Source organism: Tachysurus vachellii, chromosome 1 (assembly GCF_030014155.1).
Source record: "Tachysurus vachellii isolate PV-2020 chromosome 1, HZAU_Pvac_v1, whole genome shotgun sequence".
In the NCBI taxonomy this organism is placed as follows: domain Eukaryota; kingdom Metazoa; phylum Chordata; class Actinopteri; order Siluriformes; family Bagridae; genus Tachysurus; species Tachysurus vachellii.
Genome location: NC_083460.1, coordinates 12,075,109 through 12,101,632, shown reverse-complemented (window position 1 = coordinate 12,101,632; position 26,524 = coordinate 12,075,109). Strand labels below are relative to the sequence as shown.

Genomic DNA, 26,524 nt, shown 5'->3' with positions numbered 1-26,524 from the left:
AAAACCTTTTGAAAATATTCAGTCACGTAACATAGAACTGAACATATGTATGATTGTAGATATGTAGAACATTCTCTCATTAAATAAATAAAAGTAAGGCTACATTTCAAAATAAGAGAAAATAAATAAAATGTGAAAATTGTGTATGTTTAAATAAAGTGCTTAACTTTCCCTTTTATATCTGAGTGAGAGAACAGAGCTCTAGCTTGGCTTGGCAGGATGTTAAACCTGGGCTTGAATGGAGTCAGGGCCGTTCTCATACACATGTGGAGGTGCTCATTAATGACCCTGGAACAGTATTTAGTTTGGATTATGTTCATTGTAAAGAAAGCTGTCTCGCAGTTGTATGTAGAGCCAAACATGATCAGGATGTATAGGGCTACTTTCCTCAGACCTGGGAAAGCTGTCTCAGGGAAGTTGTCTTCAGATTTGAGTGGATATGTTTGTTCAAAACCTTTATGTTTTGTCTCGTAATGGCGTTTCACATTGCCACTTTTAATATGAGACACTGGTTTAGTGTGAAGTGTGAACAGAAATCAGTCTCCGTCTCACTCGTCTGTTTCTCTCCCTTTCTCCGTCTCACTCGTCTGTTTCTCTCCCTTTCTCCGTCTCACTCGTCTGTTTCTCTCCCTTTCTCCGTCTCACTCGTCTGTTTCTCTCCCTTTCTCCGTCTCACTCGTCTGTTTCTCTCCCTTTCTCCGTCTCACTCGTCTGTTTCTCTCCCTTTCTCCGTCTCACTCGTCTGTTTCTCTCCCTTTCTCCGTCTCACTCGTCTGTTTCTCTCCCTTTGTTTTCTACGTGTATCGCTATCTTTCTTTAATGTGTAACTTTAACTTCTCTCTCATCTGTCATTCACTGTTGAGTCGCAGTGTTTACTTCAGGAATGCACAGACTTGATTGGTCTGTGAGTTTCCACTACCTTTACCGTAAAGATTGTCAAAGCTGCGCCGGTTAAAATAGAAGCGCTTCGTCAAGTTTTAAATCATAGCCTTTTGTTTTGGCTGTAGGTCCGGGTCCGGATTGGACAGCCATACATACATACATACATACATACATACATACATACATGCATACAAACATACATACATACATACATGCATACAAACATACATACACACACGAGGAACATACCAGCTACACTGAAACTCCGGGGGTGATCTGGAACAAACCATATCACTACATATACAGTGAATTCATACGATTTTATTTAAAGCAGCCCGGAGACTTTTATTTTGATTTAAAATAAATGATATGAAATAAATTATATTTTGATAGTACTTTTATTTTGAAGCGGAGATGAGGTAAACGCGGAATTGACTTAATTGACAAACCTACGAATTAGCAGTTTAGCACGTTCGAGTCCCGAATATATAAAAGGTCGTTTTCTGGCACTACGATAAAATATTCTCTATATCGTGTTATTTATTATTTTACACAGACTAACGCGGCGCTTTGGGACTCGATGATGGCGAATTACCGCGTATTTCACACACAGCTTGCGACCATCATGGAAACCCTGACTCGGGCAGCAGTGGCGGAAATTTGCGAGCTTGTGGATGACGGCTATGCGATTTTACACTTGGAGATTTCAAGGCATCAGAAGGAGAACGAAGAGCTCCGGAGAAAACTTCAGTTGATCGAGTCCATTGTTGCTGCGCGTGGCTACAGCGATGAGACAGCGGTTGTGCGCGAGGCCACGAGTCGCCGCGCTTGCGCAGAAGTAAGAATAGTTGTTAATGGGTTTATTTCAAAAAATTGTCATAGTCGGTTTTTTTAATCCAATCATGCATCCATTTGCAATGGGACGAAATACCGTGCGTCTAGGACCACGGTGCATCATGCAATACAGCAGGGTGTCACTGTACAAAGGAACAGACAAGTGATCAGAGAAACTGGGAAATTTAGTTTAGTTATAGATTACATTTATTTTATAGCTTTACTTTAGCTATACTTTACATTTACTTTACATTTACTTTATATCTTTACATTTACTTTATATCTTTACATTTACTTTACATTTACTTTACAGCTTTACTTTACATTTACTTTATAGCTTTACATTTACTTTACATTTACTTTATAGCTTTACATTTACTTTACATTTACTTTACATTTACTTTACATTTACTTTATAGCTTTACATTTACTTTACATTTACTTTATAGCTTTACATTTACTTTACATTTACTTTATAGCTTTACATTTACTTTACATTTACTTTATAGCTTTACATTTACTTTACATTTACTTTATAGCTTTACATTTACTTTACATTTACTTTATAGCTTTACATTTACTTTACATTTACTTTACAGCTTTACTTTACATTTACTTTATAGCTTTACATTTACTTTACATTTACTTTATAGCTTTACATTTACTTTACATTTACTTTACATTTACTTTATAGCTTTACTTTATATTTACTTTATAGCTTTACATTTACTTTACATTTACTTTATAGCTTTACATTTACTTTACATTTACTTTATAGCTTTACTTTACATTTACTTTACAGCTTTATATTTACTTTACATTTACTTTATAGCTTTACATTTACTTTACATTTACTTTATAGCTTTACTTTACATTTACTTTATGGCTTTACTTTACATTTACTTTACATTTACTTTATAGCTTTACTTTATATTTACTTTACATTTACATTATAAAGTAATAATACACTATGCTATATATTAGTGGACAGTCAGTTTTCAAAGTGTATGTGTTGGAAACAGGAAAACTGGGACGGCAAGACAACTTGGTCATAGTGCCCATGTTAATCCCTATCTACCACTCAGTGGCTTCTTTTAGAATAATGCACCCAAACACTACAAAACAGGAATGGTTTGACAAACCTAAAAGCCCTTTTTAAGGTTTTGACTTGGTCTCCAAATTCCCCATGTTTCACTCAGATTGAGCTTCTGTGGGATGCTTTGGACAAACAAGTCCAAACAACGGTCCTCAAAACTGACAACAGGACGTAAAGGATCTTCTGGTAACATTTCGCTTCCAGATACCACAGCACATCTGCTGAGGTATTGTGGAGTCATGGAAGATATTTAAATCCTCATCTTAAGACCACAACAAAAAAGCTAAACAAATGTTAAATCTTTGCACCTGCATTTTGTATTAACCTACATTTGTACATTTCCTTATAATAACCCTGAGCTGAGGCTTCACTGTTGCTTTGGTGCGTCTTCTTCATGGACTTTGATGTCTGGAGTAGTTGTTCTTATCACACAGTTTGACTGTGAACTTCCAAAGCTGCTAAAAGTGATGATAGTGTAAGATGATAGGATTTTTACAGTAGTATTATGTTGTAAAGCAGATGACTATAGTGCTTTGGACAACACACTGTATGAGAATTAAAAATCTTAAGAATGTAAAAACGGTGACTATCAGCAGGTTATTTTTCTGCACTTTGACTCGCACACCTTTTTTCTGGAATTTTATGTGGTGCCAACGATGGTCTAAACGTTAAGTATGGTCCTGAAAGGCAGCTTGATCTTGTTGCTAACAGTGTGATAGATTTGCCTGTAATGTCTCTGCTCAGCTATTTTGTTGACCCCTTGATGAAGGTATAGAGTGACTGAACATTGGTCAGCATGTCTCACAGCTGTAGTGGTGTGACGGGCATCCACAATGCTGAGGTTGAATATATGCAAGGATATCAACATATGTTGGCAATTTTTTTTTTTTGCTTAAAATGTGTGTACATACACCATAGTAGGTTCCTTGCATACTCGCTGCAGCATCGTAAAAAGATTACCTCAGGGTTGTAACTTCAGTATGTTTAAAAGGAGGGTATCTTTTAAAGGGGGTCAAAGTATCTCAAACTCTATAACTTACCAAAGCCTACTTAGTATGGGCAAAAATTACCGGTCGGAAATTTGCATCTTCTCAGCAAAAAGTAATGTCCTTTCCAGTGTTTTTGACGTGTCTGAAAGATTTTTTACACGGCTGACATCAGTGCTGGGGTTGGATTCTCATCTTCAGAATGAATGACACCTGTCTGCTCAAATACCTGCCTGTATTAAAAGTAATTATCCAGTGTGTTGGGTTGTTTAGCCATTTTGTCCGATCATTTACTTTTCCCTCATTTTTATACGAACACTAAAGTTACACTAAAGTGGAAAATAAAAAACTTTGAAAGTCCTAATACAGACAATTTGTTTTTGCAGTTAACAAATTAATAAATGTAATAAATTCCTGCTTATTTTCAAGTGATGCTACTGAAATGAAATTAACGCAATAGACAAAAGTAACTAAGAAACAAACAAATATATTTTGTACTGTCTAGTCTAATGAGGTCATTATTAAAACTCCTCATTAAAAACCTTTCAAATAAGGCACAATTTTTAAAACTTAAATTTTAGTTTTAGAACAAAAACAAAGCTTAGTTTTGAATAGTTAACTATGAGATTCATTTTAAATAGCGATAGAAAATGATAGAAACAGTGAAATAAATATTATAGTGGGAATAAATTTACCACAGGAGTTTGGTCCTTAACATAAACAGAGACGATTGACTGGGTGTCTGTTGGTAAGCACAGCATGATCTCACATGCAAAAATACAGAGATCAAAAAGAAACAAATGGGCAGTCGCAGTGATCCATACGACATCCTGCTTGAAATTACACACAAAAATCAGTGTATCTTTTCCCTTGCAGATGTATTGCGTTTTACTTTTCCCCAAGCATGAAAGGAAGCAGCTCAAGTTTTAAGCATGTGGGTGCTGTTTGTTTAGTGGTGATTCCACTGCAGGTGAATGGCAATGCAGCACGTTTAAGTCTGTCTTAAGATTTGCTGACTCAAAAAGATCAGACTGTTTCATAAATTTCAGCAGAGTTAGCAGCTGTTTTAAACTTGTATAAAAGATTTACAGATTATTCACAGATGAGGGAATAGTTTTTACTTTGTATGTCAGGACTCTGCCCGGATTTTGGCCATGTGCCTTTTGTTTATGTTCCTTGTTCACGTGTCTGCCCCGCCCTTGTCTTTTCCGCCCCGCCCTTGTCTTTTCCGCCCCGCCCTTGTCTTTTCCTCCCCGCCTCTGCACACCTGTCCCTTATGTCTAAATAATTATTTGTACTATTTAGTTGAGCCGCGTTGCCTTGTGCAGCACGGAATCCCCTGTTGTCTTTGTCCCCTTGTTGTCTTCATCCTGTTTTGTGTTTTTTAAGTTAATAAATCCTGTTTTGTTTAGCTGTCCTGCATTTGGGTCCATTTTTACCGTGCGTTTCGTGACCGAAGGATTCTGCCAGACCAGGACCCAGCAGGACAGCTGCAGCTTGGACCGGCCGATATTGGGAGTGTTTTTTTTTTTTTTCCCTGGACTTCGAGGTTTTGGTGACATCGGTCCGCATTTTTCCAGTTGCTCCGCAGGGGGCGCCGCCTCACTTCCTGTGTGTGGGCCATGTCACCAGCCCGAGTTTTGTTTTGTTTTTTCTGTGTCCTGTGACATCGCCCCGCATCTGTCCAGTGGGGGGCGTCGCTTCACATCCAGTTTCCGTGGAGGCCTTCCTGTTCGGCTGTGGACGTCGCTCGGCCACTCTGGCTGCGCCGCCGTGTGCCTTGCTTCCCCCAACCTGCCTCGCCGTGTGCCTTGCTTCCCCCCACATGCCTCGCCGTGTGCCTTGCTTCCCCCCACCTGCCTCGCCGTGTGCCTGGCTCCCCCCTCCCGGACCCGTCGGGACTGTCAGGACGGATTGGCACGTCGGAAGCCGCTCCTCGAGGGGGGGGTGCTGTCAGGACTCTGCCCGGACTTTGGCCATGTGCCTTTTGTTTATGTTCCTTGTTCACGTGTCTGCCCCGCCCTTGTCTTTTCCTCCCCGCCTCTGCACACCTGTCCCTTATGTCTAAATAATTATTTGTACTATTTAGTTGAGCCGCGTTGCCTTGTGCAGCACGGAATCCCCTGTTGTCTTTGTCTCCTGTTGTCTTCGTCCTGTTTTCGTGTTTAAGTTAATAAATCCTGTTTTGTTTAGCTGTCCTGCATTTGGGTCCATTTTTACCGCGTGTTTCGTGACAGAGTAGCTAGATTGCCTAAGAGCCATAGAGAGAGAACACTCCTCTGGTTCACCCCATATCAGGGTTAAACCTAGTGAGACTGCGCCAAGTCTGATGGTCATTTTGTCCAGTCCTCAGGGGTGATGTACACACGTCCTTCCAGTTGCTGTAAAAGTTTATAAATGCTAAATAAATGTTTAATAAATGTGTTCCAGCTATTTGAGGATGATTATTACCCACAGTTTGAACAGGCACAAATTCAGCTTTGAACAAACCATAACATGCATGTTGTAGGGGAGTAATTCACCCATGGGTGATGTGCCTTTCATACAGCCTGACACAAAAGCAGAAGGATATGATTTATACTTGACATAACTTGCATGATAATATGCAGAACTAGCTGCAACAGGAGCAGCATTGTTCATATACTCAGCCGTGTAATCTATGTACACTGTAGGATTGAATACAACGTTGTTGCATAATATCACTGCATGTTGAAGACAAAACATCCCTGTCAAAATCAAAATCTTATTTAATCTAACCATTTTCCCTACTGAGCAAGCCGGAGGCGGCGAGAAACTCTGAGAGGAACCAGAGTCAGAAGGGAACCTCAACCTCAGCTGGGTGACACTGAACAGGAAATAATGTAAATGTAAATCTCTTTTCTACAGCAGTCTTTAGTTGAGTGTAGCTTTATTTCTCTTTAAAACCTTTCGCAGTCTTTGATTGTCATCATGAGTTCCATCAAATTGAACACCTCTTACATTCAAAAGAGTATTTACTAATCTAGAAAATCCAGAAGACTGGAAGCAAAACAGACCCATCACTAGGTTAGAGGTGTGAATAAAAGAGCTTTCAAATTCCGACTGTAGGAGACAAACTGGTTCGTGTTAATACTTAACTAGAACAGAACTCCTAAGCTTGTGCAGCATGCTGAGATTGTGAAAATGACTCCGGATAACATTCCTCACGTAAATGTGGCTTGTCTAAATGTCAGAAACATTTCAAAATAACACATCTGTTTTCATAAAGCACTATTACAATTCAATTCAAATGTATTTGTCTAACGCGTTTAACACTGAACATTGTCTCAAAGCAGCTTTACAGAACATAAGAAAATTCAAGATTATTATTAGACATGTATTTAAATTTGTTTGTATTTATCCTCAAGTGAGCAAGCCTAAGGTGACTGTGGCAAGGAATATTTCTAATATTCATTTGTAAAAAAAATAAAATAAAAGATGAATAAAACAAAAGATGACCTTGTGAGTGTCTCATATAGCCACATTTGTACATTAAATATGGCCCTTAGTTTCGTTCTCCTGTATATAATCCTGTATAGAGTTAAAAACCGAGGGAAGTATATACAGGAAACTTTTGTAACCATGCTTGCATTTTTGTCCTGGACGTTCACATGGTCATCCAGAGCTTTCATATAATATATGTTATATTATGCAATATATGCAATATGTTAATGTCAGCAAGATTCCCTGGTATTTAAACTGATAAGCAGTGTTGCCTTCCTATTTATCCTTAATGTTGTTAGATATGTTTGGCAGATTTTTGTAATAAATCATTAATAACACTATATTTATGACAGAAGCGTATCTACTGTGCCAAATAGAGGGTTTCCTCACCACAGCATGGTCAATTTGCCTGATTGATTAGCGATGTATCTCAAGACAAATCTGTCCATGCAGAATTTATTCTTGTGAATACATTTCTTTCTTTTTTTTTTAACTAAACATGTTTTGAGGTGTAATTACTACACCCCAAAAAGGAAGTTCCTGGGCAAAATGCTGTACCATATAAAACAGAATCTATTTAAAAAAATATATATATATAAAATCTGATCTACCAGAGCTTTTTCTCTTCCTTGTGTCCAAGTTTCGAAAAACCTCTTTCTAGTGAATATGGTAGGTTTCGTATAAATTTTCGTTTGAAAACATTTGAGTTGGCTTGTAATCATGACTGTTGACCTTTTTATGAAAATAGTACATACATAATGACACATAATCTAAGCTGTATTGGTCTTATAGCAGCTATCAAATAACTATTTGCAACTGTCATAAAACATCTATTAAGTCTGCCCAATCCTCCTCCCTTCTTCTTTCTTTCTTTTTTTTTTTTTTTTTTTTAGAAAACAGTCTAGTTAACTACACAGAATAACAGGAGAAGACTTGAGTGGATTCATTAGTGAATGAGTGTTTAATTACTTTACAGTCACGAGACTCAGAGGAGCGCTCCCTTGTCACAGTGCAGGTCAAAGAGGAGGGACAAATTGGTGAGTAAAACCGAATTGATTTTTCTACCAGCGTAAAAATGGTGCAGACCATGGCTATTTTTAATACATGCTTTTTCCTTTCAAAGATGAAGATGATGAGGACGACGAAACGGTCGCTGTGGTAGCTCATGATTCTCCAGATGAGGACGTCATAGAGCTTTTGTCGCATAAAGTCCCATCAGATACAGCCTCTGCAAACGATGACCTCCATACACACACACTGGCAGACACACACTCCCCGAGCCTTCCTCCACACATACTCACAGACACACAGTCACACACTGAGGAGTCACAACATTCCAGCGTGGACCTAACAGCCTCTGATGAACCTCTCTGTTCTTTTAACACACAGAGTAATACGCATGCACTGTCAGACACGCACACTGACGTGACCGGGCATAGCTGCCCATTTACAGATAAGATGTGCATGAAGAGAGAGCCTATGGTGTCTGATCTGAATCTTACTTTGGACTGGAGCACACACCCAGTGCATAACACACTGTCACAGTCCCATGCTTCCTCAGCTGGAAATAGCACAAGGACACCTGCTGCCCACAGCTCCCCTCTCTATACCACACAGCACCTGCTCGGACTGGGTAATGTATCAGGGTTGAGGTTGTTTGGAAGCCGTGGCTCATTGCAAGGGGGTGGAGTCGGTAAGAGGCATTTTATCTGTTCCATCTGCGGCAAGAACTTCACCACAGCACAGAGCCTAGACACACACATGCGCATCCATACAGGTGAGCGTCCATACCGCTGTGAACAGTGTGGCAAGCGCTTTACTCAGTCTGGCCACCTTACAGCACACCAGACTGTTCACACTGGAGAAAGGCCATACGAGTGCACACAGTGTGGAAAACGCTTTGCAGGCAAGCAGTACCTGCGAATACACACCAAGAAACACCATCCCGAGTAACACGATTTCAACAGACCCCACAGAGCATACACACTAATGTGCATTTGTGCATGTTTGTGTATGTACAGTGGGGAGAACAAGTATTTGATACACTGCCGACTTTAGAGGAGACCTCCTCCAGATCCTTCAGGTTTCGGGGCTGTCGCTGGGCAATATGGACTTTCAGCTCTCTCCAAAGATTTTCTATTGGGTTCAGGTCTGGAGACTGGCTAGGCCACTCCAGGACCTTCAGATGCTTCTTACGGAGCCACTGCTTAGTTGCACTGGCTGTGTGTTTCGGGTCGTTGTCATGCTGGAAGACCCAGCCATGCTCTTACTGAGGGAAGGAGGTTGTTGGCCAAGATCTCGCGATACATGGCCCTGTCCATCTGGGGCCATCCATAATGTTTCCACCTCCATGCTTCACGGTTGGGATGATGTTCTTGGGGTTGTACTTATCCTTCTTCCTCCTAACACGGCGAGTGGAGTTTAGACCAAAATTCCTCCTCTGGATTGTCCAGATGGTCATCGGCAAACTTTTGACGGGCGTGGACATGCGCTGGCTTGAACAGGGGGACCTTGCGTGCGCTGTAGGATTTTAATCCATGAAGGCGTAGTGTGTTACTAATGGTTTTCTTTGAGACTGTGGTCCCAGCTCTCTTCAGGTCATTGACCAGGTCCTTCCGTGTAGTTCTAGGCTGATCCCTCGCCTTCCTCATGATCATTGACACCCCACGAGGTGAGATATTGCATGGTGCCCCAGACCGAGGGAGATTGACCGTCATCTTGAACTTCTTTCATTTTCTAATAATTGCGCCAACAGTTGTTGCCTTCTCACCAAGCTGCTTGCCTATTGTCCAGTAGCCCATCCCAGCCTTGGGCAGGTCTACAATTTTATCCCTGATGTCCTTACACAGCTCTCTGGTCTTGGCCATTGTGGAGAGATTGGAGAGAGGTGTCTTTTATACAGGTAACAAGTTCAAACAGGTGCAGTTAATACAGGTAATGGTTGGAGAACAGGAAGGCTTCTTAAAGAAAAACTAACAGGTCTGTAAGAGGCAGAATTCTTACTGGTTGGTAGGAAATTCATTATTTAAAAATCATACAATGTGATTTTTCTGGATTTTTGTTTTAGATTCCGTCACTCACAGTTGAAGAGTACCTATGATATAAATTACAGACTTCTACATGCTTTGTAAGTGAGCAAACCTGCAAAATCAGCAGTGTATAAAATACTTGTTCTCCCCACTGTATATATTACACACACGTACATATCCATGATACACTACACTGACTTATACAGATATGTACTTACCCACACATATGTGTATTGCAGAAGACAAGGAAACAGGCTAATCCACACGAATAAAATAAGTGTTTACGAATCAAACACTTAAAATACTACATAAGGAAAACCACAAATGTATTCTTAGGGCTGGTTGCAACAAAGCCTAAATGTTAACTGAAATTAAGGGACAGTTCCACTCAATATTTAATTTAAAGTGTTTTTTTTTTTTTTTTTTTTTAAAAATCAGGAATACACCTTTTGTAGGTGTATAACAAAGAATCATGAGCTTCTTGATGTATTCATTATGGAACTGAAAGTGGACCACACAGAGAAAGAAGGCAGGGAATTTCACCTGTCTGTTCCATCAGAAGTAAAGCATAAGGAATTCAACTGACTGACTTTTAAACCTGGATTTCTTTCAAGTGCTGCTGTTTTCCTTAGGAAAGAGTTCATATATTTGGTCCTATGCATTTAAGTTTGGATGGCAGAATAAAATGACTGAAGCAGAACTGTATAAAACATTTACATCATTTCAGCTAATCCATTCTTCGTGTTGGGTTGTTTACATCATATTTTAATTCTAGTGGGCGTAAGAAACTGAGCCACACAAAAACACAATTGTGTTAGCTTCCACTTACAGTATTTACAGATTGCCGAAGCTTTTAGCGGGAGGTCAAACTCTCCATTTTCTCTTGTTCACAAAATATGTTTCTTGCAGTTCAATCTCTATTAAGGTGAAGCTTTGGTAGACTGACCCTGCAGCCGTCAGTGTTCCCATCTGATACGTAGTGCAGATAAGCAGCTAGAAAACACGTATGTGTAAAAAAAAAAAAAAAAAAAAAAAGAAAAGGAAAAAAAATCTGAATAAGTCATTAGTTGGTTCTTGTTATTTTTTTTTAATACAATGTATGTTACATCTAAGGCCCAGTTTCTACTTGTGGTTTGTATGTGAGAATGCATATCTTGTGTACATCTGGAGGATTAAGTGACATCCACTAGATGGAGCATCAAAGCCAGAATGTTCCTGTTCATCAGGCGTCACTGTCGAATAATAAAACGTTCAGCGAGTTTGTTTTATGTTTGTTTAGCCACTTATTTTTACTAAATATTGTTGGGTTCTCTCTCTATTATGACCATGAGCGATGCCTTAAGTAAAAAACTATGACTTTGCTTGGGTTCATTGTCCATCTGGACTCCATTGTGGTTTAAAGCATTTTTGGCTGAATCTGAGTCTAAATCAAGTAATTTAGCCGATGTAGACTTGAGGATGTAGCCTGCTGCTTTTATCAGCAATGAAAGACAAATGAACCAATGCCAGTCATATATGGCCATGCCGTAAGGTATATTTCGTGATCAGTGATCTCTACACAGCATATTGGTACCAGGCTGTCTTTGAAGGGGTTTTCCTTCTCCAGGTAGGACTTTGTTTTTAGTGTAACGACTGCTTGCTTTTTGGCAGGTTTTTCAAGGCAATAACGCACTATAAAAAGTGCTGTCAATTCTACACTGTTGTCCGATTTTGGATGCAAACACCAAATACTCCAAGCTGAAAGCCTAAACTTTGATCATGATTTAATTTTAATTCCAATATACTGTGGTACACCACTTTGTCAACGTCTAAATAGTTATGGCTTTGACTGCGTCCCCTAAAATTGCTAAACACAATACAGACTGATTTGGAAAACCGGATATTAATAGCAATTACTTTTAATCCTCCATTTGTATGTATGTTAACAATGCCTTGTACGTGTGTACTCACCTGTCAAGAATAAATCGGGCCTTAAAAGTGAATCTGTGACTGATCCAGAAAGTTATTTTAGGCTTATAAGATTTTAGAATAAATGTGTTTTAGTTGTGAGTCTCTTCGAGTTGTTGTACCTCATTCTGCAAAGGTTCAGTCTTTAAACCTAAACCCAAATTATCCTCAAATCAATCCAAATGACAGAAAACTACAGAATAATCATGCTTTCATGTTAAAGTATCCTTAAAAGTACAAAAAAAAAATACAAATTTCGTGTTTAACAATGGCTTTTTTGTTTAACAACAAAAGACAGTAAGTGGTAAAACACTATTCAGTTAAACATATAAACCACATTCAAACTATTTCATCAGCTCATGCAGATTTATTTGACTCCCATCCACATACAACTCAATGTTCAGCAAAATGTTCACTGGGGCCTTTTGTATGTACCTTGCATATTTGATGCTGGCTATGTAAATAAACTGGCCATCAGTGAAATGGGTTTAATTTTATAAATGCACATGTCCTCATACACAAGTATGGGTAAAATGAAGGATGTGTTTATCGATGGCTGGTGCTGCCTGATTTTCTCTTTCCTGAGAGCAGGTGTTTAGGTTTCAAGTCAAATACATGTCTGTCTGATTCGCCCTTCCTGCCCTGCCTGTTCATCCCCTTCTGAGAGCTCTTCATCATGGTCTTCACCTTCTTCATCATCTGGGAAGAGTAGAAGAGAGGCGGAGAAAAAATAAATATAAAATAAAAATGTCATTTGGTAATATGAACACAACCAAGCGTCTGATTCATAGACCAGCTTTAAATTCCAGCAGGTAAACAAGTTCATAAAAAATGTCAAATCTGCAGCATATCTGCACACTTTTAAGATCAAATTCTTTTTTTTTTTATTATACACAATTCAGCCATAGTATTAAACCTGCCTGCCTAGTATTCTGTAGGTTTCCCTTGTGCCATTTTGACATTTAAAAATTCTATGACTAAGTTGAAAATGGTTTTGCGACATTCTTTCAAGAAAAAGCAGATCTCACTTTAATCTGACATCAAACTGAATAAAAATAGACTCCGTATGTGAAGTAGAGGTGATACCATTTTAACAGAATAACAAGGTTAAATATCACAACATTGAGCACAAGTCTGAGAAAGACAGTAAGACGAGCTTTCGTGAGGCAAATATTTCTTTGATGTACATAATGAGAATCCCATGTGTACCTTTGCATCTCTGATTCCTGACTGGTCACGTGGTGGTTTTGATGCACTCTGACTACGGGTGCGTGAAGTTGGCTGGACAGATACTTCCCTCTTCCTCTTTTTAACCAGTGAACGTGACCTCCGCGCCTGCTGAACATAGTGGCTCTACAGAGAGAAATGTCCAAGGGTTAAAAAAATAAATGGGGAGAAAAAAAAGAAAAAGAAAGTAAATATGCCACACATTTAAAAATAGTGGATAGAAAAGAGTCTACCAGTTTGGTAAAATCCCAGGTTTTGTGACATAGAAATTAGACTAAGGGTGTTTTCACACCTAGTTCATTTGAGCCCTCCAAACGCTCTCGGAGCGGTTCAGTGTGTATATGTGAACAAACCATGTGATCTGAGACCCCTTAAAAGGACCCAGAAGCGAACCGTACTCAGACCACCTCCGGAGGTGGTCTGAGTACGGTTCGTTTGTGGTTCGATTTGTGTGTGACATGTGAAAGCAATGAGGTCCCGGTCCGCTTTGCATTTTGTTTCGCCAAATGTCCCTGGAGGCTTGCCATACCTGCAGCCGTGTTCCGTCACTGTGACTGCTGAAATCACAAAACTTTTCGCCATGGCAGGTCGCGGAGTCGTGTGGTCTTATGAAGAAAGCTGTGCACTTATTGATATTTGGAAAGAGGATGGCATTAAACGCCAACTATTCTCAACACATAAAAACAAAAGTATTTCTTCTGTTTTCTCAAAAACTGAAGGAAAGGGGGTACAACAGAACAGCACTACAATGTCGCGTAAAAGTGAAAAAACTACGACAGAAGTACATGAGCACCCGTGATAAAATGCGTTCTGAGTTCTTATGAAGTTGAGGGGTGAACAGGAAAGGGTCTGAGATCACTTCAATAGTAAAGAGGACCACAAAGAGAACTGGGTTCTCTTTTGAGTCCACTATATTGTGAACACGGACTGAGGTCACATTCGGCTAGTTCCTTTTCTGGTTCACTTTAAGTGAACTGGGTTTGGTTCTTTTAAAACGAACGATATGGGAAAACACCCCAAGATAAAGCATTTTGGTTAACTTAACATTATGGATCAACATAATTAACATTTTGTTAAACAACCTTTTCTTGTAATACAGTGTTCTGACCTTTTAAGAATCCACCTTCTTAGCGCGTCTTTATTTTATTCCACTTTTCCTTGCAAATGCAACATTAATTTGCAAATGAATCTCCTGGTCAAAGCTCTCAACTCATTCCACATATTTTTGATAGTACTCTTGGCTTTAACTGGGCCATCCCAAAACACTGATCATCATCTGAAGACATTCTTTTGTGGATTTTGCGATAGCATGGAAATTCAGTTGAAGCCGAGCTGATTTTTATCTAACAGATGTCTCTTGTTTATCTCTAAAGTCTGTCTGGTTTTGCACCCATATATTATGGGAATTTAGATGTTCTTATATGGATCACCATTCTATACGAGGAGCTCATGTATGTTTTGTACGCTGTTTGTGAACCATGATGCCATCGATCAGAACAAACGACACAGTATTTTCTTAAAAGTTTAAGACGATTCGACGTCACAAAAATACGATGAATAGATCACAAAAATATGGAAATTTAACAGGGGCATGTTGTAGGATTTTTACATCCACTGCAATAACAAATTGAGAAGCGCAAGTGAATTTCTTACATCATCTTTGTCGGTCATGTCCAAACCAAGTTCTTGCATGTCTTTCTCCAATGTTGCTCTGTTCACCTGCAACAGCAGCCAGATCAAAGAACATCTCCATCAGAAAATAATCAGTGCACATTAAACACAGGCCGTCAATCAAGCCAAATATATTATTCTTGCGCTACACTAAATCTTGCCAAAATATGGTTTACAGCAAGCAACAGGGACAGACTGACCTTCTTGGCAGTACGGGGCATTCTGGGTCCCTGCACGTCTTTCTCTTTAGACTCCATAATTTTCAGCTTTCTCTTCTCTCGGATCTGTTTGGCCAGCTGCCGAATTTCCTGCATCTCTTCATCCTCACTCTCTTCATTAGAGTCATACTCACCCGCCCGTTCACGGAGCTCTTCCTCCTTTTCCAGGTCAGCCAATCGCTGGTGTGGGTGACAGAGTAAGCATGAACATATTTCTGAAGTAGGTTTGTACAGATTTGTCTTATGACTTGCACTTAGCCATTCCTACCAGGTAGACAGGGTTACACAGGATCACTGTTTATTTCTCTCACCTTCATGATTTCAGGATCAATATAATCAGCAATGTTATGTCCTTCCCAGATCTCAGGAATTTTATCCTGCTTCTCATCAGCATTCATTAAGTCCCAGTATTCTACGATCACACATGCGATATATTGTTAGACGCATTTGTGCGTTATGAACTGAAAATAAACACCTCTATAAACAACAGTTGACTTACTCTGCAGATCAAGTGTGTAATCGTCTCCAAGCTCCAACTCAAGGTCTCGCTCCAGTTTACGTTTGGGGGCGTCAACCTCCATGGCCTTTCTGCGAATAGCTGCCCCCTCAGGGATAAATGGTGGTCTTTCCTAAACACAAAGTTACACGATTAATTAAACGTAATTAAAAAAAATCGTAATTACCTTGTACAAGGATATTCATTAATGCACTAATGTACATGCCCAATATCTGGTTTATATACATCTAATAGATCACAGTTCGTGTAAATGTCAGAACCTTTTCATCTCGCTTTGCTGGCAATGCGAGGTGGAGTCTGTTCAACATGTCATGTACTTTCTTCCCCTTCATCTTTGTGTCCACACGGTGAACCAGCAACCTATCACATGCCTGGAAACAGAAACACTGTCTTCAGAAAAAACACGGACACTATAACCACACACATCACCTCTTCATTCCACACTTCTAAAATTGCTAAACTATTGAGAACCTTTCATAACGTTATTAATGCTGGCATCTAGACTACCAATAACAGTCAATTAAAACCTTTTTGCGTTACAGTTCACAGTAAATAAAGAAGCCTCTTCAGATATACTTTGTAATCTTACCTCTGTCTTTACTTGCATGACTCCTTCTTCTGTTAATGTGCTGGTCTCGATCACTGGGATCCCCTCAGACAAGAGATCAGCAAAGATTTTCTATACAAATACAGAAGAAAGCTGGCAGTTATTAGAGTTAGCCTTTTCACCCAGACACAAAGTGTGCTTTCTTTCATCTAGCCTTCTAATTTGACTACTTACTTAAATACTCAGACAGCTGTATTGTCCTGAGATACTGTACTATAACGTTTATTACAGTTTAGTTGGACTGTGTTATGAATGATGTTACACTGTGGTGTGCTATGCATACAGCACATCTGATGGAACTGAAGCATGTACCACAGAGAAAGCCATCATGAAAATATAGTAGGACTTTGGAGCACTGTTTAGGTAAGACGAGGTAGTGTGCTTAGGGATCATGGGTAATCCTTCCCTTCTTTATACTCTTCTCATTCTAGTACAAGATATTTGCTGGATCTGGTAATAAAACCTCGGTCCAGATCGGTACTGATTGTTTTGTGTGTGTCTGTTGGTGTTCCTGACTTCACCACTGCATCCTTTTTGTTCCGAGAACCAAATGTAACAAATAGTTGATTTGGCCACACAAGATGTTTTTGCTCTCTCTCCGATGGGTTTGTTTTTATTTTTTAGTTTAATGATGACTTGCTTCCCCGGTAGGAGACGATCCTTTGGATTTCATATTAATTAAGGTTAATAGCAACAGATTCCGAGTACAAACACCTGACTGTAGACCTTTTAAGTGGAATAATGATGTGAAAACACTTGGGGAGATAACTACATTCCAATTTAGATGTAATATTTTGAATACAGAACAACATTTTTTACAATTATATTAGATGCCACAGAATTGGTTTTTTTTGCTGATTGGTTTCGTTTAATATTGGTTTTGGCTACAGGAACAGTAGCTGTGTGCACACAGAAGATGCAGTCTGTAGGCACTAAACCATAAATTAGGTTTGAGTTGAATCACATGACATTTACTTGATCCAGTGTAACTTCACCATTTCTGAAGCTGACAGTAAAATCCTGACTGGAAAAAGTACAATAGACCACAAAACGTACGTCACAGCAACTCACCTGATTCTCCTCGGTCAGCTCAGTGATCTTCTTTACATCACACTTATTGGCCACAACAATCAACGGCTACAACACACACAGGTAAATAATTAACTTCAGAATAATTGCAAAGAATGATACTGAGATTAAACATAATGTAAAGCTTAATTCTAAACCCTGGAATAGTCCAGCAGTCACCAACACACACATTCAATTCCTCAGTCATTCCACTGCATCGTATTAAAATGTTTTTCTTTCAGCTGTTCCCTGTTGAGTTGCCACAACGGATCATCTGGTATACATATTTGATTTGTCAGGTTTTACTCCGGATGCCCTTCCTGACACAAGCCTCCAATTTTATCCGGGACTAAGAGTTAACTTTTCACCTGGGTTAGCAACTTGTCTTGGGATCGAACCCAGGCTGCGGCGATGAGAGCCAGGGTCCTGCCAGTGGACAATGCTAATTATAATGGCTAAATCATAATGTATTAATGTGTTCAACATTCAACACAAGTTTAATAGCTTTTAACATAAATAAAATTATACACATGCTTCATGCCCCCTGGTGGTGCAGCTGCAGGATCCTGCCCTTTCATTGCGCAACCAGGGTTAGATTCCTGGGCAGGGAGCTAACCATTTGACAATAAGAGCTTTATTGGACCATAGACCAGATTAGTTTAGGGTCATTTTCATGAGTATTTCCCCAGTCTACTCTCTTTCTCTTTTGAGTTGGATAAAAATCCTCTTTAGGTCAGGGTTATTTTGACATTTGAAATCTTACTGGTTTGATACAAAGACAGACATGAAGTGAAATCTTTTTTTTTTGTGACTGTCTAACAAAAATAGTATAAGCACAGAATTTACCAGTACAGGAAGAGAAAGGAGAAAATATAAAAACATATCTGTGGTAGAAACCATGTGTGTGTGTCTAAGTATACCTTGTTTGCAAAGAGGGGTCTAATGTTGTTGAACAGTTCCAGTTGCTGAGAAAGAGTGTGTCCACACTGCTCAGATACATCCATCACATAGAGCACAGCGGCCCGTAGATGGGCCAGGGCAGTGATCGCCTGCATCTCAATTGTATTCCGTTCTTCGAGTGGATGATCCAAAATACCGGGGGTGTCCACGACCTGTACAAAACACACAGAGTTATTCTACCCCATCTTAACTCGAAGATTCTGATTTCCTTAAAATAATCCTTTAGTTTGGTGCGTACAGGACATACAGTCTGAAAACGTCAGTGAGGTTTACTCATAACCTTGAGAGGGAAAATCAAGCATACTTTATTTAATGATTACAACAATTTATTTATATTTTATTTTAAAAATAGTTTCAACATTTAACAAAAGTCTGTAAAGAATTCTGAAAAATTAAATGAAACTAAAGATTAAATGCAATACTTTAACATTATATCAGCAACTTCTAGTCTGTTTCTAATGATTTAAAATGCATTTTAAAACATTATAAAAAAGCAGATCAGGATTCACAGCGCTTAATTGTGTAAACAATCAATACAGCAGATCTATATAATTATGTTGGCTTTGTAGAAGCCAACATTCTGTTTTCCTATTTAAGCTTAGACAAAAATTTATAAAATTTAATGCGGCCTAGAGCTTTCGAGCCACATGCACCAAATTAGGATATGTTGTAGACCCTGGTCTGAAGCTTTTTGCTATTACTTTTCTAAGCGATCCGAGTACCGGTACTGGGTCTCAAAATGGCCTTTTTTCCCCATAGACTCCCATTATAAACTTTGGAGGTTTAGAACTCAGCAAGCTTTCGAACTATCTACATAGTTCGTGATACTCTGAACAAAGGTTTAAATTGGTCTACCGACCGGCCTTTCGGTTGTGCCGCAGCCCCTCCCCCAAAATATGCAAAATCCAAAAACTTTTTACAGCATGGACATGTGACATATCAAAACACTCAGAACAATAAGGGGAACTTCCTCACGTGTATTCACGTGTATTCATGACGTCACGTGAAAATCAAAAATTAGCACAACATGGATAAGTGACATATCAAAACAATCAGTGGGGAACTTCCTCAGGAGTATTTGGATGATGTCACATGCTTGTCTCCGCTTACCTCCAAATGTTTTGGCAACCTAGCTTTCTGTCCACTTGCCTCCAAAAGCAACACTAACCCTTCTGTCCACTTGCCTCCAAAAGCAACACTAACCCTTATGTCAACTTGCCTCCAAAAAGCACCATCCGTTGCGAATACTTGCATCGTCAAAGCCAACATCAAAGTTTGTCGCGACAAACTCTACAAATCTAGTTTATTCTGACCTCGTACATCTCTGAAATTCAACCCAAAATACAGCTAGTCTCGAACCATGACCTAGTCTACCAAGGAGACTTAAATAATGGTGATCACTATGGGGTAGTATACTGTAATGTTAATAACTGAACAAGTTACAGTACATTTGGCTGATGCAATCTAACAAAGTTTGTTCAGTAAATAATCCTATCTGCTATAAAAACTATAAAACAATGGTAGTGAGCAGAAAATGTTAAGCTACGTATCAGACATGCACTGGAGTATCGGATCATACTTACAGAGTGACATCTGCATACAGGAACAACGTTAGATTGTTGATGGGAACATTAAAGTAGCGGTAGGAAGATGCGGATAGCGATGATAAAGAAAAAGAAAAAAAAACTGCACTCAACCGCTAACGAGACTGAGGCGAGGAATCTCTCAAGGCAGGAAATTTTAAGTAGTTTTACAATTTTATCGTATTGCTATCTTCCATCGTAAGAACATACATTCCGTCGCTGTCGGCTGGAAACCTCGTATGTCCAAATTTGGTCAATTTCATATTTTTTCACATATCGATGCTATTGGTCAGTCCCCATGTGGGTCTGTTATTTTTACAAGTTATTAACCAATCTAAAGTCTTGAAAATAGCTTGAGCGCAAATCTCATAACTCCATTGGACACTTCAACTGTCCACCTCTTCTTCACTCCGTGGGAGAGCTTCACGGCATATTTCTCCTCAAGAAGAGTCGCAACGAATCAACACGTCTTCTGAGGTAAATGTCTTCAAAACACTGGGCTGAAAGAAAAAAAAAATCTTGACCCCCGCTAGTTCTGGTGCTCGTCTGAGGACAGGAATTTAGCGCAAGACAATCCACTGCAACGCGGACTAAACCCTGTGCACTGCAGATAAGGTACAGCGTTTTTTTAATTTCCTGAAAAATAACGGTTTTGGAGATACGAGGATTCCGCCCGACAGCAACGATTTGTAACATGAACTATGAAAACCCAGGAGAAATATCTGTATCTACAGAGTACCACAACCAAAAGTACTGGCCTTACTGTCCTGAAAGATTGAGGGGACTATGTTGGTTGAGAACTGTTTTTATTTTGTTTTTGTTTTTTTTGGAAAGGGGGATATTACACTTACCTGCCAGCGCAGGTACTTATAGTCCATGTGACCCACAAACAGAGATTTGGTGGTGAAAGCGTATGGCTGCACCTCTACATCTGCACGTGTGACCTGTATGCACAGAAACCCACTTTTTAGCACAGGCTAAAAAAAACAGTATATATTTGTTCAAATTAAGAAAGAAAGAAAGAAACATAAAATACTCAATGTAGCCTTGGTATTAAATTTAGAAATGACTAACATTTCAGCAGAGTATTACAGATTTATTCATTGTACACATTGTAGCCCAGCTTTTCAGTCCTAAATCATTCGTAATTTGGAACAGCATCAGGGTCTGATTAGTGTTGAATGAGCAGGCATCCAATTTTATCAAACCATCTCAGACACGTCTGAATTTCTTTTCAATACTCAGTTCAAATAAACGGATGGATGCTTCCCTCAGACACCAGGCACTCGTAACCATTGAAGACAATATAAAAGAAGCCAATGGAGTATACAGTGTATATAGTGTTTGCCCCCTTCCTGATTTTTATATTTTTTTTTACACGTGTGTCACACTTTAATGTTTCAGATCAAACAAACTTAAATATTAGTCAGACAAGGCCCTGTGTGAAAAAGTGTTTGCCCCCCTGTTAAAACATAACTGTGGTTTATCACACCTGAGTTCAGTTTCTCTAGCCACATGCAGGCCTGATTACTGTCACACCTGTTCACAATCAAGTTATCACTTAAATAAGACCTGACTGACAAAGTGAATTAGACCCAAAGAGCCTCCAAAGCTACACATTATGCTGAGATCCAAAGAAATTCAGGAACAAATGAGAGAGAAAGTAACTGAGTCTGGAAAAGGTTATAAAGCTATTTCTAAAGCTTTGGGACTCCTGCGAACCACAGTGAGAGCCATTATCCACAAATGGTGAAAACTTGGAACAGTGGTGAACCTTCCCAGGAGTGGCCGGCCAACCAAAATCACCCCAAGAGCGCAGCGACGACTCAGCCAAGATGTCACAAAAGACCCACAACAACATCCAAAAAACTGCAGGCCTCACTTGCCTCAGTTAAGTTCAGTGTTCATGACTCCACCATAAGAAAGAGACTGGGCAAAAATGGCCTGAATGTTTTGCCAGAAAACATCTTGATGATCCCCAAGACTTTTGGGAAAATACTCTTTGGACTGACGAGACAAAAGTTGTGTCCCATTACATCTGCGTAAAAGTAAAACCGCACAGGACCTGGAAGACTTGCTGTGATAAATGGAACCATGAATTCTGTTGTCTACCAAAAAGGGCAATGAGGGGCAATGAGCAGCCATCTGTTTGTGACCTCAAGCTGAAGCGAACTTGGGTTCTGCAGCAGGACAATGATCCAAAACACACCAGCAAGTCCACCTCTGAATGGCTGAAGAAAAACAAAATGAAGACTTTGGAGTGGCCGAGTCAAAGTCCTGACCTGAATCCTATTGAGATGCTGTGGCATGACCTTAAAAAGGCGGTTCATGCTCGAAAACTCTCCAAAGTGGCTGAGTTACAACAATTCTGCAAAGATGAGTGAACCAAAATTCCTCCACAGTCTGTAACAGACTCATTGCAAGTTGTCGCAAACGCTTGATTGCAGTTCTTGCTGCTAAGGGTGGAACAACCAGTTATGATGTTTAGGGGCAAACACGTTTTCCACACAGGACCATGTAGGTTTGGATTTTGTTTTCCCTTAATAATAAAAACCTACATTTAACAACTGCATGTTGTGTTTACTTGTTATCTTTGACTAATATTTAAATTGGTTTGATCTAAAACATTAAAGTGACAAACATGCACTTGTGTGTATGTACAAGGATAAAAAAAAAAATCAGGAAGGGGGCCAACACTTTTTCACACCACTGTATACCCATAAGATGCTAGCTGGTGTGTTGGCTGATTCCTTGTTTTCCCAATATATTCATATGCTCAGATAAACAGAGCTACATGTCAACAACAACAACAATTCTCAGAGTAGATATTCAACACAATTCCTCCCAAACACACACCATGTTGATGAAGCTTGACTTGCCGACGTTGGGGTATCCACAGAGCAGAAGGGTTCTGGTGTTCGGGTCGATTGTGGGCAGACGAGAAAGATGCTGACGAACTAAAACAACAAATGCAAACAATAACTGCGTTTATTTATGACCAGTGATGTTCTTCACGTATTAATCATATGACACAGCTGGTTATAGATGTAGCAGGTTAGAAAAGGACTTGCGAGTTATCACGAGTACCTTGTTCTAGATATTCCAGACTTTGTTTCTGTCTCTTTACGATGGTGCACATGCGTCCGAGCGCTGCTCTCTTTAACTGCTTGCAGCGATACAGCGAGTCGCCATACTTCATCAGACGCACGTAGTCTTTAGCGACACTACATACAAACAAACATACACATTATTTCACTGTCATTCCAGAGATGTTCCCTAAATAAAAAGCATATAAGAGAAAAGACGTTCTTCAGACAGCAGTCTTACTTATCAATCAGGTTCTTGGCAATGTTGATCTGACCCAGAGCAAGTTTGTAATGATCTTTATCATACAACACATTCATCAGGTCAGCGTAGAATGGGTGAATATCCTGGAAGAATGGGGAAAAAATTGGAGCGGGAATAAAAAGAAAGAGAGAGAAAAAAAGTGCATTCATGTTAAGACTTAACATGTCACCCAAAGGATACATGTAAACATAGCAAATAAACAGTGTGCAACTCACATCCAGCTTAGGGAAGTCCGTTATGATCTGTGACAGGCGGTCATGGTAGTTCTGTTGCGTGAACTTAACTTTGCGCATGTAGAAGTGGCGAATGCGATGAATCTGATAATGTTTGTGAACCACGGTCGGGGTTTTGCGCTGGGTTTTGGACAACGTCAGGTCAATGAAGTCCTGAAAGAGAAAAAAGAGGAAACAATGCTGTTCAGTCTCAATCATTAACTCTCTATTAAACTCCAGCACTGCCACTGAATAGCACTCGAACTCTTAAAAGCTATTTAAACCATGTCATTGAGGTGTATATTTCCAGAGTAAAAAATCTATACATTTATATACATACATTATAAACATGTGATTATATATGTATGTGTGTGTATATATATATCAGGTGCGGAACCAGAATGCACGTTATTGCTAAGTATGCTATAAAATAGGGTAAAGGATATAAATAGGTGTAACTCAGGAGGCCTGTACATGTACACACACATGACTGTGGAACACTCCTCATAGGACTTTGTCTCATCAGCCCACAGAATCTTATTCCAAAACTCTAACGTACTCCATGTGTGTTGCTTCGTGTCTCGATGTGAGCAGTAGCTTCCTGTGTGCTTTTCCCCAACATTCCACACTTGTGCAGATGTGCTTAACGTCTTTGTCCATGTTTCTTTCATTTCTGGAGTTTTATCTTGGCTATTTTAACTCTGAGACCATATCATAGAAGGTTTTTGAAGGGGAAACAATTATGTAATTATGTAAGGCTATTTTGAAAACAAATACTCAATTTATTACAGTAATTAACTACAGACCCTTTAGCTAATAGGAAATAAGGAAACAGAACAGTCCTGAAAAGGCATTTTCGTTATACTTTGAATTAAACCTCCACATTTCAATCAAAATTACAAAACTGTCTTGCCAAATACGCCATGACACCCCCACACTTTACAACACCACCACTTTACGTCATGAAACCCCCACACTTTACAACACCACCACTTTACGTCATGACACCCCCCCACTTTACAACACCACCACTTTACGTCATGAAACCCCCCACTTTATAACACCACCACTTTACGTCATGAAACCCCCCACTTTATAACACCACCACTTTACGTCATGAAACCCCCACACTTTATGCCATGACCACTTTACGCCATGACACCCTCCCCCACTTTACGTCATGACACCCCCCACTTTACAACACCACCACTCTACGCCATGACACCCTCCCCCACTTTACGTCATGACACCCCCCACTTTACAACACCACCACTCTACACCATGATACCCCCCCACTTTACGTCATGACACCCCCCACTTTACAACACCACCACTCTACACCATGATACCCCCCCACTTTACGTCATGACACCCCCCACTTTACAACACCACCACTCTACACCATGATACCCCCCCCCACTTTACGTCATGACACCCCCCACTTTACAACACCACCACTCTACACCATGATACCCCCCCACTTTACGTCATGACACCCCCCACTTTACAACACCACCACTCTACACCATGATACCCCCCCCCACTTTACGTCATGACACCCCCCACTTTACAACACCACCACTCTACACCATGACACCCCCCCACTTTACAACACCACCACTTTACGTCATGACACCCCCACACTTTACAACACCACCACTTTACGCCATGACACCCCCCCCACTTTATGCCATGACCACTTTACGCCATGACACCCTCCCCCACTTTACGTCATGACACCCCCCACTTTACAACACCACCACTCTACACCATGACACCCCCCACTTTACAACACCACCACTCTACACCATGATACCCCCCCCCCCCACTTTACGTCATGACACCCCCCACTTTACAACACCACCACTCTACACCATGATACCCCCCCACTTTACGTCATGACACCCCCCACTTTACAACACCACCACTCTACACCATGACACCCCCCCACTTTACAACACCACCACTTTACGCCATGACACCCCCCCCCCCCACTTTATGCCATGACCACTTTACGCCATGACACCCTCCCCCACTTTACGTCATGACACCCCCCACTTTACAACACCACCACTCTACACCATGACACCCCCCCACTTTATGCCATGACCCCCCCAACACTTTATACTTTATAACACCCCAACCCCCCACCACCACCACTTTATAACACACACACACACACACTGTAACATTTATGAAGCTTGTGTATTTATGTTATGAATACGCATAAGAAACTTATAAAGCACCGAGACCGGGTCATATATGATGTATGAACAGATTCTTTTATTGTAATTCTTTATCATAATTCTATCACAGATTATAAAATGTAAAGCACTTTATTAATGTGTACACAAAATAAAACCAACCTATAACTGAATGTTATTGATTTTAGAAAATCCACACGAAAAATACCTAAATATTGGATCAATCATCGGAGCTAAAACATGAATGTATAAAACATGAATAAACACTTTTATCTGTTCTAGTTAAAGGTACCGTTAGCATGCTGTGCTAACTCCAGCTAACTCACGTGTCAAAAGCAGACAGGTTTACAGTGACAACAATAAACACCGGGCACCGTAACGACATACAAAACTAACTTGTACAAAGTCTAACTGAAATCCTACCTTTGCGGTGGGAACCACCATAATCTTTTTAAAGTTATAGAGCGCCATGATGCCGCCACACGTGCTGTCAGACTCCACGACACCGGAAAGGACCGAATTCAGCAGCGACTCAGCAAGAGCGGCTCAATAGACGCAGCTTACGTCACACTGCCCCCTGGCGGCCACGCCGGAAATAATAGGTAAAATCCAGAAGGGCTACATGATCGTTTGTGATGTCTTATGGGCTCCTAGTGAAGCTTCATTGAGGTTT

The 26,524-nt window shown here is 40.0% G+C and overlaps 2 protein-coding genes across 5 annotated transcripts; one reads left to right on the top strand and one right to left on the bottom strand.

Annotated features, from left to right (window-relative positions):
- The first annotated feature begins 1,304 nt into the window (after positions 1 to 1,304).
- si:dkey-7l6.3 (gastrula zinc finger protein XlCGF57.1) lies at positions 1,305 to 12,271 on the top strand. Of its 4 annotated transcripts, XR_009648635.1 has the most exons (5): positions 1,305 to 1,720; positions 8,237 to 8,297; positions 8,384 to 10,162; positions 10,328 to 10,387; positions 10,728 to 12,271. XR_009648635.1 is itself a non-coding variant. In XM_060872605.1 (3 exons), exons 1-3 carry the CDS (start codon positions 1,463 to 1,465, stop codon positions 9,211 to 9,213), a joined length of 1,149 nt encoding a protein of 382 aa, XP_060728588.1. In that variant the 5' UTR covers positions 1,305 to 1,462; the 3' UTR covers positions 9,214 to 12,271. The 4 variants fall into 4 exon arrangements, 1 of the variants encoding a protein (XP_060728588.1); XR_009648634.1 differs by having other exon boundaries at positions 10,328 to 12,271; XR_009648633.1 differs by having other exon boundaries at positions 8,384 to 10,387.
- Positions 12,272 to 12,583: 312 nt separating this feature from the next.
- On the bottom strand, positions 12,584 to 26,406 carry gtpbp4 (GTP binding protein 4). The gene is made up of 16 exons (XM_060872591.1): positions 26,275 to 26,406; positions 23,651 to 23,821; positions 23,415 to 23,518; positions 23,175 to 23,311; positions 22,944 to 23,044; positions 20,939 to 21,031; positions 18,465 to 18,656; positions 17,548 to 17,613; positions 16,459 to 16,548; positions 16,130 to 16,240; positions 15,852 to 15,981; positions 15,664 to 15,764; positions 15,335 to 15,532; positions 15,117 to 15,182; positions 13,446 to 13,589; positions 12,584 to 12,935 (listed from the first exon to the last, which is right to left on the bottom strand). The coding sequence occupies exons 1-16, from the start codon at positions 26,320 to 26,322 to the stop codon at positions 12,783 to 12,785; spliced, it is 1,905 nt and encodes a 634-aa protein (XP_060728574.1). The 5' UTR covers positions 26,323 to 26,406; the 3' UTR covers positions 12,584 to 12,782.
- Between the last annotated feature and the right edge of the window lie 118 nt (positions 26,407 to 26,524).

Bases quoted from the DNA above. Each gene is read 5' to 3' on its own strand.
- si:dkey-7l6.3 (XM_060872605.1), top strand. From the start codon at position 1,463: ATGATGGCGAATTACCGCGTATTTCACACACAGCTTGCGACCATCATG. The intron at 1,721-8,236 runs GTAAGAATAGTT...ATTACTTTACAG, and splicing joins GTCGCCGCGCTTGCGCAGAA to TCACGAGACTCAGAGGAGCG. The intron at 8,298-8,383 runs GTGAGTAAAACC...TTCCTTTCAAAG, and splicing joins CAAAGAGGAGGGACAAATTG to ATGAAGATGATGAGGACGAC.
- gtpbp4 (XM_060872591.1), bottom strand. From the start codon at position 26,322: ATGGCGCTCTATAACTTTAAAAAGATTATGGTGGTTCCCACCGCAAAG. The intron at 23,045-23,174 runs GTACTCGTGATA...TTGTTGTTTTAG, and splicing joins TCTGGAATATCTAGAACAAG to TTCGTCAGCATCTTTCTCGT. The intron at 15,183-15,334 runs GTCAGTCTGTCC...CTGCTGTTGCAG, and splicing joins TGCCCCGTACTGCCAAGAAG to GTGAACAGAGCAACATTGGA.